We start from the raw sequence: 12988 nt of genomic DNA on the forward strand, positions 1-12988 counted from the left end.
CCCAATGCATTCGTAAAGTGCCTTCTGTCAGGGTTCCAAGTAACACCCCCAACACAATCAACACTCCGAGGCAGGTATCTTCCTCAAAGTACAAATTTATTAGAGATCATTTTGGCACATCTGGGAAAAACCCGAATCTGAAAGCCCCGCGTTTTCCCCACCCCAAAGTAAAAATCAAAGTTCCTTCCCCGCCAAGCACATATTGGCACCCATGGCCCAATCCGGTCACTGTCCCAACTTCAGTTAACTTCCAGAAATGCCTCCCCAGGTGCTGCCAAGATGTCCTTGACTCCCAAGGAAAAGAATGTTCTGATTACACACCCCACACTATCTCTACTTCCTCCTTCCCGTTCCCAAAGCTTGCCCAGCCACCGCTATGATAGCCCTGAAGACTCCCATTAAAGATGGCTCCAGGGATGACAGGCTGCCCCCACTCAGCAGATGAGGACATCCTGAAACGAGATAAGTGATAGGAGTTAATAATGCTGTTCCTAACCACCTCTCCCCCCCACCTCACGGGGTCCCCTTTGGCTTGCTAGGGAATTTCTCATGGAATTGTTTTACTAACCTATATGATCCCATCCCATTGGGTTCACAACCCCTAGTGGTCGCAGAAAAGGAAGTACAAGACCTATTTCACAGACAAAAGCCAGGAAAAGCTCCAGGCCCAGACAAGATAACTCCTTCTTGCTAAAAGTCTGTGCTGACCAATTGGCCGCCATCTTCACCCGAATCTTCAATGAATCACTAGAGATGTGCTATGTTCCTTCTTGCTTCAAACGCTCTACTATCATCCCAGTGCCGAAGAAGCCCACCTTCAAGGAACTGAATGACTACAGACCAGTTGCTCTAACATCTGTAGCCATGAAAACCTTTGAAAGGCTAGTGCTGTCCCACTTGAAAACCATCACGGATCCACTATTAGCAATTTGCAATACTGAGCAAATAGATCAACAGATGATGCTGTTAATATGGCTCTGCACTACATCCTACAACATCTTGAATCTCCAAAGACCTACACAAGGGTCCTCTTTGTAGACTAGTTCAGCATTCAATACCATCATTCCAGACATTCTTCTAACCAGGGTGGATTTGATTTAAATCAAGTCGGTTTAAATCACGATTTAAATCATGATTTAAATCACTAGTAAAAAGGCTTGATTTAAATCAACTCGATTTAAATCATAATTTTTAAAGAACAACTGTCATCTCTGTCCCGCAGCGGCTCCTCCTCTGACCTGCTGTTGATTCGCCGACAGTCCCAATATTACAGAATATACAGCCTCATGCTACATAACTAAGCTCCGTTTCATGCTGAATAAACTAAATTATTAATGTATCTTAAATAGAAGAGTATCTTTAGATAGATTTTTACTTCAAAAGCATTTTATTAAAATTTAAATTTGATAATCAAAAAAATCTGATTTAAATTTAAAAAAATCTGATTTTTTTGATTTTTTTTAAAAAATCATGGATTTTTATCCACCCTGCTTCTAACTAAACTAAACCAGCTAGAGGTACCTGAACACACTTGTAAGTGGATCATAAGCTTCCTAACAAACAGGAAGCAGCAATCAAGCTAAGAAGAATCACATCAGATACCTGTACAATTATAGCACAGCCCCCCCCCCGAGGCTGTGTGCTCTCCCCACTTCTCTTCTCTCTATATACCAATGACTGCATCCCTAATGATCCATCTGTTAAACTACTGAAGTTTGCAGATGACACAACAGTGATCAGTCTCATTCAAGACAATGATGACTCCGCATAGACGGGGGGGTTGAACAACTAGCCTTGTGGTGCGACCAGAACAATCTGGAACTGAACACACTCAAAACAGTAGAAATGGTGGTAGACTTTAGGAGAAACCCTTCCATACTTCCACCTCTTACAATACTAGACAACACAGTATCAACAGAAGAGACCTTCAAATTTCTAGGTTCTATCATATCTCAAGACCTAAAATGGACACCTAACATCAAAAAAGCACACCAAAGAATGTTCTTTCTGCGCCAACTCAGGAAGCTCAAACTACCCAAGGGGTTGCTGATACAGTTCTACCGAGGAATTATTGAGTCTGTCATCTGCACCTCTATGGTTTGGCTTGGTTCTGCAATCCAACAAGACAGACACAGACTTCAGAGGGTAATTAGCACTGCAGAAAAAACAATTGCTACCAACCTGCCTTCCATTGAGGACCTGCATGAGTCAAAAAGAGGGCTGTGAAAGTATTTACAGACCCCTCGCATCCTGGACATAAACTGTTTCAACTCCTACCCTCAAAACGATGCTATAGAGCACTGCACACCAGAACAACTAGACACAAGTTTTTTCCCAAACACCATCACTGCTAAACAAATAATTCCCTCAACAGTCAAACTACTTACTAAGTCTGCACTACTAATCTCATCATTCCCATCACCCATCTCCTTCCACTTATGACTGTAGCTTTGTTGCTTGTATACTTACGATTTATATTGACTGTTTCCTAATGATTTGATTGCTTATTTGTACCCTATGATATCCTTAAGCGTTGTACCTTATGATGCTTGATGAATGTATCTTTTCTTTTATGTACACTGAGAGCTTATGCACCAAGACAAATTCCTTGTGTGTCCAATCACACTTGGCCAATAAAAAAAATTCTGTTCTATTCTATGCTTTTACATCCCAGCTCTTCACTTATGTAGCCTCAAAGGATATCCCTTCCAGTGGACTAAATATTGCAAGCAACCCCAGTGTAACCTTGAGTCCAATATTTTCTTAACCTCATAATGGGTCTCATCCTGTACCATAACCAGTTAAGGAGCTCCCCTGTTCCTCAGTGTTAGCTATGAGTTAACTACAGGCTTTTACAAGCTGCAATGGAAAACTGTATACACTTTCCCTAGCAGGTGTGGGAGACTAAGTTGTACTGTCACTGAGTTACTTTCTTTCACTATTGAGAATGGCCCTAGAAACTTAGGCCCCCGTTTCTTGCTAGGCAACTTTAGCTTAAGGTATTTTGTTGACAGGTATACATGATCTCCCACCCGGAAGGGGGGATGGAAGGATCACTGCTTATCTGCTTGTGTTTTGCCACCTCAGCCAGGGCTCACTTTATAGTCTCCCAACCCAGCCTTAACAATTCCATTCACTCTGCCAGGGTCATGGATGATGGCAGCTCTTGAGGCAGCTCGGGCATGGGGACAAAGTCCATACCCCTAGTCATTTGGAAGGAGAATCAGTTGGTGCTACTGTGCACTGTGTTATTGTAAGCCACCTCCAGGAAAGGCAGCAAGTCCGCCCAGTTGTTTTGTTGATAGTCCACATAGCATCTCAGATACTGCTCCACCATGGCATTTGCGTGTTCCACGGCTCCGTTAGTACTCAGATGAAACGCCGAGTTAAGCCCTTGAGTCAATCCTATGGAGTTTAGGAACTCCCTCTAGAACTGGGGTGCCCAATATGCTTTGAGAAAGTTGATGGGACGTTAATAGTCAAAGCCCGAGCCACTGTAGTCACTGAGCTTCTGAGAGTGGAGATGGGACACCAGTGGAAACCTATACACTTCGTGGTAGCCCCAAAGATGAAAGAGTTGGTCATCCTAGGCCTTGCTTGGCTGGACAAATGGGGTCCAGCCATGACGTGGGAAGATGGCTACTGGAAGCTAAAAATAGGCATCTGTCCACTATCACTGTTCCCTCAAGGCAAAGCTCAACCACTTCAGCCCCCAATCAGGCCTGGTTGGGGAGAGAGGGTAGCAGCCGCTGCGGATGGCCCACCTGGCTTCCCCCAGGTGCCCAAAGAGTACAGGTTCCTGGCAGATGCATTCAGCGAGCACAATATCTTCCCCCTTTCCCCCCTCCCCGCCCCACCCACTGAGCAATAGAATTTGTGCCAAGAGCTAAGTGCCAAAAATCAAGACGTATTTCATGATCCCTAGAGAGATGGACAAATTGAGGAAGTACATCAACACCAATTTGCCAAGGGGTTTCATTCAGCCCACCAAATCTAAAGTGGCGGCCCCAGTGCAGTAATTTCCTCCCCCCCATCAAAAAAAGGATGGGGGGAGGAAATTAGAGTCTGTGTGAATTCCCATGGAATTAACACCATGTGCGTGGAGAATACCTACCCTCTCCCCCTAATAAAAGACATGCTAAGTCACCTATCAAAGGGCAAAGTGTTCAGAAAACTAGACCTGTCTTCTGGACAGTGGGGAGACTAATTAGGCACCTAGTACACCCAGTGTCTACGACAGCTTCTATGTTCCCCTGGGCCCATTCTGGGTACCACTGTTCGGAACTTTATGGCAAAGGGGCAGATGGCTTCATTTACCATCGGATCCTCTTCACTGGCCTTGCTGCTCTTTCTGGTGGTGCTTGGAGAGGGTTTCAGAGCTGGAGCTTCTTTCCCTTTTGAAGGTGGGGGAGGAACCCCAACAGCTTGCCGAGCGAGTTTTCGCTAAGATTATTTCCTGATCCGATTGGTATTGAGCCCTATAACAGTAGAGATGGGACCAGATCCAGTTCAGAAAGTACACCAGCTTCCCTGGGGTTCCGTCGAAAGTAGCTCTGAACTGAAAGCAGCTCTGAAATTTCTGACATGGCTTCATCATGGAGTTGGGTGACCCAGTCTGCTGCATTCCCCTTCAAGTTTGTTGTTATGGCCTAGACCATGGTTTAGACGCTGAGGTAGTCTGCACCATGATCGTCTACGTGGGCCCACCCCTGCTTGTTCGGGTCCCTTCGAAGGTGGTCTTCATTGATGGAAGGGCAGATTGGGGAGGGGGAGCAGGCTGCGGCAATGCCCAAGATGAAGTCCATTGCCCCAGGACCCAGCTGGCCCCAGGGTAATATGCCCATGGTGGGGGTCCTTGCTAGGTGGTGTGGGTGGCCAGGTGGGTCACTAACTGATGAAAGGGCAGTGGGCTTTGCTGTGGATCCAGGCAAGACTGCCAACAGCACTGGGGGAGGGCTAGCCAACTGAGTCACTGCAACTGAAACTGGTGGGAATGTCAAAGTAGGCCAGTTCAGGATCACTCTGGGTGCTTCAGATCTGCATGGTTATCCTATGCTCTCGATGCTCATCTGTTTCAACCTCTCCAGCAGGTTCTCAATCAACTGGCTGGGAAAAGCCATCCAGTATCTCCGTTTCCCAGATTCGTCTAGCTCGGGTGTCGGCAGCCTGCAGTTCCAGAGCTGCATGCGGCTCTTTTGTCCCTCTGCTGTGGCTGTCAGGTGATCCCACCACTGGCTGGCCCTGCCCCTCACCCTCCCCTCCCAGTCACTCCTCTCCTGGCCTGAGAAGGTAAGGTCGACGGCAGGGGATGGAGACTCGCTCCATATTCCAGAGCAGGAGCAAAGCACCCCTGCACTTGCCTTATCTCTTGCTGGATCTCGCAGGCGCTTCTTCCGGCCTTTGTTGGTACTGTGCACACCAAAAAGGGCTGGGAGAAGCACCCGCAAAACCCAGCAAGAAATGAGGTGCTAGAGAATTAGAATCAGAGAGAAGGAAGGAAGGAAGGAAGGAAGGAAGGAAGGAAGGAAAGAAGGACGGAAGGAGAAAGGAGGGAGGGAGGAGAGAAAGAGAGAGAGTGCAGGATCAAATTCTGGGATGCAAAGGAGTCTTTGATGATGGAACACCGAGGCATGGATTTCCTCTGCCTTCTGTGTTCCCACCCCATGCTGAAGCAACCCAAATGGGCAGGAGTCTCCCTCCCTGCTAAGTGGCTCCACCGAGCCCGCTCGCACATCCCACCTGCTCCATCCCACCTGCTGCGGTGCCCATCTCCACCTGGATGGCTAAGCCAGACAGCGCGAAGCCTGCCTTCCCTCCTGGAGCAGGTGGGGGGTGCCCACCTGCCAGCTTTTGCCCAATTGTCCTCACTGTAAGGAAATTCCAGGTTGCTTCTCTCCATTATTAGTTTCCATCGTTTCTTGTCTTGCCCTCTGGTGCTTTGGAAAAAAAATTGACCCCCTCCTCTTTTGTGGCAGCCTCTCAAATACTGGAATATTGCTATCATGTCACTCCTAATCCTTCTTTTCTCTAGACTAGCCAAACCAAAATCCAAGGTCCCACTCACAGCTACTGTTTTTGAGCCAGGTTTTGACCATTTGCTGACTTTGTAAACTGATGTTGTGGCTCCGTTCCCTGAGCCTGGATTATCAGCAGGAGAGGACTCCGAGAGTGAAGGAGAGGAGTTGGCAAGGCCTCCCTCTCCAGGACCTTCCTCTCTGGCAATGCCTCCGGAGGACACCGAAGACCAAAAGATAGGCCCGGGGCCAAGCACGTCCACGCAGCCACAGCAATGAGGAAGATGAGTCTTGGCTGGACCCTCGACAGCGTCGCAGAGATAAGCGCGCGCAGCAGAGGAAGAGGCGTTTCAGGGATTAGGCTGAGTCACTGGACCACACCCCACAGGGTATAAAAGGGGGTGTGGTGGCCGTTCAAGCTCTATGACGGGCAAAAACTGGAAATAACTCATCCTCTCTGTGTTGCTGGAACTTTGCCTGACTTATCGGACTGAATTCGGACTAATCTCTTTGTTATTGTGATTTTGTTTTGGTGTTCCGAACAAAGGGGAAACTCCTTCCTTGTGAGTAAAGATTATTGGCAGCCAGCCACTGGGTTGCTGCCAACTTTGTCATCAAAGAATCTTTCGTGTGTTGGCTTATTAACTCTTGGCCGTCTGTGGGGGTGCGTGTGTGAGGCGGGGACAGAACAACTGCTCAGAGAATGCTGTACAGCAGTTTGGAGTGGTATATAAGTTTAAGTGGAATGGCTATTGCTATATAGTTTCTCCCGAGCATGGATCCTTTTATGACAAGTAAGGCTATGATTCCGAGCAAAGCTCTTTCCACATTCCATGCATTTATATGGCTTCTCTCCTGTGTGGATTTTGTTATGGGAAGTAAGATCATAGCTCCGAGCATATGCCTTTCCACAATTCATGCATTTATATGGTTTCTCCCCTGTGTGGATCTTTTTGTGGATACTAAGCCTACTACTCAAAACAAAGGTCTTTCCACACTCCATGCATTTATATGGTTTGTCTTCTGTGTGGAGCTTTCTGTGGATAGTAAGAACACTTCTACGAGTAAAAGTCTTTCCACACTGTGTGCATTTATAGGGCTTCTCCCCTGTGTGGATCATCTTATGGGAAATAAGATGACCTCTTTGAGCAAAGGACTTTCCACACTCCATGCATTTAAATGGTTTCTCTGCTGTGTGGATCATTGTATGGGAAGCAAGATAACTGCGTTGAGCAAAGGTCTTTCCACACTCCATGCATTTATATGGTTTCTCTCCTGTGTGGAGCCTTTTGTGGATAGTAAGTCCACTGCTATGAGTAAAGGTTTTCCCACACTCCATGCATTGATACGGCTTTTCTCCTGTGTGGATCTTTTTGTGGATAGTAAGTGTACTGTTCAGAGCAAAAGCCTTTCCACACTCCATACATTTATATGGTTTCTCTCCTGTGTGGAGCCTTTTGTGGATAGCAAGTGAATTGCTATGAGTAAAGCTTTTCCCACACTCCATGCATTTATATGGTTTCTCTCCTGTGTGGATCATCTTATGGGAAGCAAGGTATCTGTGTTGAGCAAAGGTCTTTCCACACTCCATGCATTTATATGGTCTCTCTCCTGTGTGGAGCCTTTTGTGGATAGTAAGTCCACTGCTATGAGTAAAGGTTTTCCCACACTCCATGCATTTATATGGTTTCTCTCCTGAGTGGACCCTTTTATGGGAAATAAGATGACATCTTTGAGCAAAAGTCTTTCCACACTCCATGCATTTAAATGGCTTTTCCCCTGTGTGGATCTTTTTGTGGATAGTAAGTCTACTGTTCAGAGCAAAGGTCTTTCCACATTCCATGCATTTATAGGGTTTCTCTCCTGTGTGGATCATTTTGTGGCTTCTAAGTCCGATGCTCTGAGCAAAGGTCTTTCCACACTCCATGCATTTATAGGGTTTCTCTCCTGAGTGGATCCTTTTATGGGAAATAAGATTACTACATCTTCTGAACCTGTTGCCACACTCTCTGCATTTGTATGGCTTCTCCCCAGTATGAATTCTTTCATGGGAAGTAAGTTGCCCATTTGTTCTAAAACATTTTCCACATTCCAAACATTTGTAAGGCTTCTCTTTTGTGTCAATCACTTTTTGAGATGTAAAGAAGTTATTTCCAAGAGAAAGAAAGAATGTTCCATTGTAATTTTGTCCGTTGTGTCTTCTTATAGCATCTTCTGCTTTGTTTTGGCTTAAATAGTGTTCATTTACATTTAATTTAGCTTTGATTAGCTTCATACTTTCCCCAATGTAGTTTTCCCTTATTTTCTCTTGTTGGGCAAGAAAGTCTTGCATCAGAGCATCAGTGGAAGATGAGCTTTCCTGATACCAATTATTTGACTGGTTCCACTTATGGTTTTCTAATTCCATTTGAAATCCAAACTTCTCCATTCCATCTTTAGCATCCATCACTTGGAACGGTTCCCAGGAATCTTGATTCTCCTGCCCATTATTACCTTCAAAGCAAAAGAGAAATAAAAATGATAAGGTTAGAGAAAAAGATCAAACAGTAGAAAGTCAAGTGAATTTCCTTCTGAATTTTTCTGAAATTCCATTAGGTTGTATGTTTGCATGCTTACAGTGGTGTGACATAGACACAATGATTTCTATATTCATGAGTCATGAAAGCTTTGAAAATATCTAGAAAACATCTCTTTCCTTACAATAATCTATTTATATGCAAATCTCACTCAAAGTCAGTTTTGAGTTAAGGAATAATCAGGGAAAACCTCCAAGGAGGAATTAGGGGAAAACTTAAAATTTATTGGGGTGGGTTAATTAGAATCGAATCAAATCAAATCAAATCGAATAAAATAGAATTCTTTATTGGCCAAGTGTGATTGGACACACAAGGAATTTGTCTTGGTGCATATGCTCTTGATGTACAAAAAATTACAGCAGAGACCTGTGAGAAACGAAACAATTTTGAAACAAGCTCCTTCTTCCCCGGTGTACTTTGGAGCAGCTGCTCCATGATGTGTGTGTGACAGGTGATGAGATTTTGAAGCTAAATCCTTGCTTGAAGCCTCCCATTGGCTTGTAAATGCTCTTCATGCTGAGACTGGAAAGGATGGGAGGCTTCAAGAATGGTTATTTTGCTGCACCAAAGTCTCATTGGCTTGCAAGGACTTTATGGTCGGATCTGGTACAGCCTTCTGTTCATAAGAGAATGGAGGCCTAAACTACTTTAGTGTGAGATCACACAAGACCAGTAGTGCAAGACCTCAGGGTACTCATCTCACGTGATCTTGCACTGCAATACTTTAGACTTGTGTTCTTTATGAACTGAGGACTGCACAAGAGAGTCCAACTTTACAGCAGGGCAAAAGTCTTTGAAAACGAAGAGGCCTTCCCTCTATTTGCAAAGCATTTAGCCCGTGATCATAATTTTGGAACTGGGTCTTAACTACTTGGGGGATGTCTCCCTCCCCATTTGCCTCCATCGCCCCATTTGCCTCCGCTGCCATTTGCCTCAGTCGCCCATGTCTCCCTCCCCACTTGCCTGTCGCCCTCATTTGTCTCCCTCCCTGTTTACTTCTGCTGCCCCCATTTGCCTCCCTCCCCATTTGCCTCTGCTGTCCCCATTTGCCTTTATTGGCCCCATTTGTCTCCCTCCCCATTTGCCTCCGTCGCCCCGCTTACCACCATTGCCCCATTTGCCACTGTCACCACATTTGTCTCCCTCCCCGTTTGCCTCCATCATCCCCATTTGCCTCAGTTGCCGTTTCTCTCTCTCTCCACTGCCCCCATTTGCCTCACCCTTGTTTGTCTCCGCTGCCCCCATTTGCCTCCGTCGCCCATTTGTCTCCCTCCCTGTTTGTCACTGTTGCCTGCCTTGGCTGCTTGCCTAATTTTGGTAAGTTGCTCTGTCTCACATGTACAGGGACTGTGTGACCCCCTCTCCTATCCCTGTTGCATTGCCCATGGGAAAATCTGCTCCAAGGTTGAATAAATCCAGATTGAAATCTAGCAAGCTTTCACAGGGCACATACAACAATACTGAACTGCTTCTTTCACATTTTCTGACTGTGAGACCAACCAACCCATGAAACAGCTTGCCTTCAGAATTTTTGGAAGCTTCATCACTGGAAGCTTTCAAGAAAACCGGACATCTGTTAGAAATGGTGTAGGCAGTGGTGGGATTCAGCCAGTTAACCTTATGTTCAGTTTGGGGAATCAACTGAAGCCTCACCCCTCCCCATCCCTCACAGCCACAGCTCACCTTGTGGGGGGTGGGGGAAGATCCCGTCCCGGTCCCAGCTGCAAGGAAGCTCAGCATAAAGCTGGAAGAAGGCTACAAGAAGTTCAGCTTTTCCCATCTCTCATTCTTTCCCTCCCCAATGTCACAGCCTGCTTGGATGTCTTCTCCCTCACTGCCTGTCTTGCAGCCTTTTGTGGGGATTTATTATTTTTTTTTTCAGTCTCTTTTATTTTCTTTTTGAATTTTCTTTTTGATCCTCCAAATTCAGCTGCTTCCAAGCTCCCATTATCTGCCTCCAGGGAAATGGGGCAAAACGCACTGAACTGCTTAAGGCAGCTTAATTAAGTTTTTATGACCACTGCAAACATCTCAGCTTCTGTTGCTGCGACTTCTTTTCTGGCTGCCACGTGCATGCTGGCCCCTTCTCCGCTGCTGCAGGTTTGATTGGAAGCGAAGAGCGTGTGTGCGTTTGTGTGCGTGTCTTGGGTTGAATAAGCCCGATAGTAATGGCCGGTTTCTTAGCCGGTGAGAACGGCCTGACGCCGCAGCCTGCCACCGCCCTCTCTGCCCCACCAGCTGCTCCTGGTGCTGCCGGGGAAGGGGCAGCATGAGAACCGCTGTTGCCGGGGCAAGTGGGTGGCGGCAGCAGGAGCAGCAGGCCAGGGCTTCCCTCCCTCCCCCTGGAGGTCTAGGGCTATGCCAGAAGCCCGCTCAAGTGGGGAGACAGGGAAGTCCGGCCTGCCCATCCTCGCCTCCTCCTCCTCGCAATCTGCTCCTTTCGGAAATTTGCTTTTCTTCCAACGCCAAGACTTGGATCCAGAGGACTGCAGACTGCCTCTGAGCACATGCAGAGTGGAAGACTCCACTACTCTTCAGGGCTGAATGCCGAAAAAGTCACCCCAAGGCAAGGGCTGAGTGACAGGAAGAAGCTGCTGCCAGCTCCGGACTTGGTGGCCCAGAGGCTCAGCCGAGCTTTACAAGCCACTGCGGTAACCGCGCAGTCTCGCCAGCTCACCAGAAAGCCCACCGTGTACAGACCCAGCAAGAATCAGTTGGGCCAAACAGCCCTGCCTCGGAATAACAATGTTCCAGGCCCAAAACAGGGCACAGAGGGTGCAAAGCAAATGTGCGGGGGGGGGGGGGGAATGCGCAGGGGGAGCACGGAGGGGCGTGTGCGCATGTGGTGGGGGTTCGCATTACATTATGGGTGCTGGCACACGCGGTTGCACATGCACACACACACTTCCGGCACCGAATGAGAAAAAGGTTCGCCACTACTGTTCTATCTGGTCCAACCTCCTGCTCCAGCAGGAGATCCTTACAGAATCATAGAATAGCAGGGTTAGAAGGGATCTTGGAGGCCATCTAGTCCAACTCCCTGCTCCAGTAGGAGACTTTATATCATCTGGATTATTTTGGTGCCCCTAACAGAGAGGAAAATTGCCAGAAAAGGGAAGTAGTTTACTAGGACAAGGCTGCCATGCAGAGGAAGGCAGAGATAGTCTTTCACTTATGACCACAATTGAACCCAAAATTTTGGTTGCTAAGCAAGAGCATTGTTAAGTGAGTTTTGCCACATTATACTCAATCCATGACATCTAACAGGCATGTGCAGGCTAGGGAAGTAAATCTGAAGGAGTGTGTAATGTTCTAATGTACAGAAGTTATAGTTAAATGTGTGGCAGAAAGTGGACTCTGGGTGTTTTTCCAAATGCAGTAAGTGAGGTTGAATGTGTATAGTTTTAGAAGAGCTGTGTGTGTGTGTTTGTACATACACATACAGTATATATAGTAGATAATGTATCTTTTTGTGTGCCTATACACACCCGATAATACGTATGTACACATATGGCACATATACATAGGATTAAATAGTGTATTTTGGATGTTCAGTAGTAGTAAATAAATAGACAGGGAAAATATATCTCATTTAGGCCTTTGAGGCGAGGAGAGGCCAGGCAAGGCACCCTTTGATGTGAGTGACGTCAAGTTGGCCATGCCCAACCAGCCATGCCCAGCCAGTCACATGACCACTCAGACAGGCCCAGCCAGTCACATGACGACCAAGCCACACCCACCAAGCCATGCCCACAGAACCAATTGTTAAAGATTTTGAATCCCACTACTGATGGAGAATGCTTTTCCACGGCCTGAGCGTGAAAGTTCTGTCCTCACACAATTTGGGGAGGATTCAGAGGACAAATGAAAACACATTCCTCTCACATGACCTCCAGAGGACACATAAAAGCACACCCCATTCTTCTCAGCCTCAGATAAGTTCAGATAACACTTCACAGTTGTCTTTGGCAGATCATCTAACGGCCGTGACAAGGGGGGCTTTTGCACAGGTTCGCCTAGTGTGCCAATTGTGGCCTTTCCTAGACAGAGATGCCCTTTGCACAGTCACTCAAGCTCTCATTGTCTCTCGGTTGGACTACTGCAATGCCCTCTACATGGGGCTGCCCTTGGGGTGCACCCGGAGGCTCCAGCTGGTCCAGAATGCAGCCGCGCGGCTTGTTACGGGAGCCTCCTGTTACTCCCGGGCAACACCTCTTTTGCGCGAGCTGCACTGGCTGCCTGTGGCCTTCCGGATCCGCTTCAAGGTACTGGTAGTCACCCATAAAGCCCTTCATGGCATGGGCCCGAGGTACTTGCAGGACCACCTTCTACCAGCCTCCCACCGATCTATGTGCTCTCATAGAACTGCCCTTCTGCGGGTGCCGTCGGCCAGACAAT

The 12988-nt window shown here is 47.0% G+C and overlaps 1 protein-coding gene across 1 annotated transcript in view; it reads right to left on the reverse strand.

Annotated features, from left to right (window-relative positions):
• LOC139326715 (zinc finger protein 208-like) overlaps positions 1 to 12988 on the reverse strand; it is a 67617-nt gene that overhangs the window by 40736 nt on the left and 13893 nt on the right. The window contains exon 7 of the mRNA XM_070956566.1: positions 6790 to 8121. Within this exon, the coding sequence (XP_070812667.1) occupies positions 6790 to 8121 (1332 nt within the window). The remainder of the gene's footprint in view (positions 1 to 6789; positions 8122 to 12988) is intronic.

Source organism: Pituophis catenifer, unplaced genomic scaffold (assembly GCF_029215685.1).
Source record: "Pituophis catenifer annectens isolate HBS135680 unplaced genomic scaffold, rPitCat1.0.hap2 SCAF_87, whole genome shotgun sequence".
NCBI classification, from domain to species: domain Eukaryota; kingdom Metazoa; phylum Chordata; class Lepidosauria; order Squamata; family Colubridae; genus Pituophis; species Pituophis catenifer.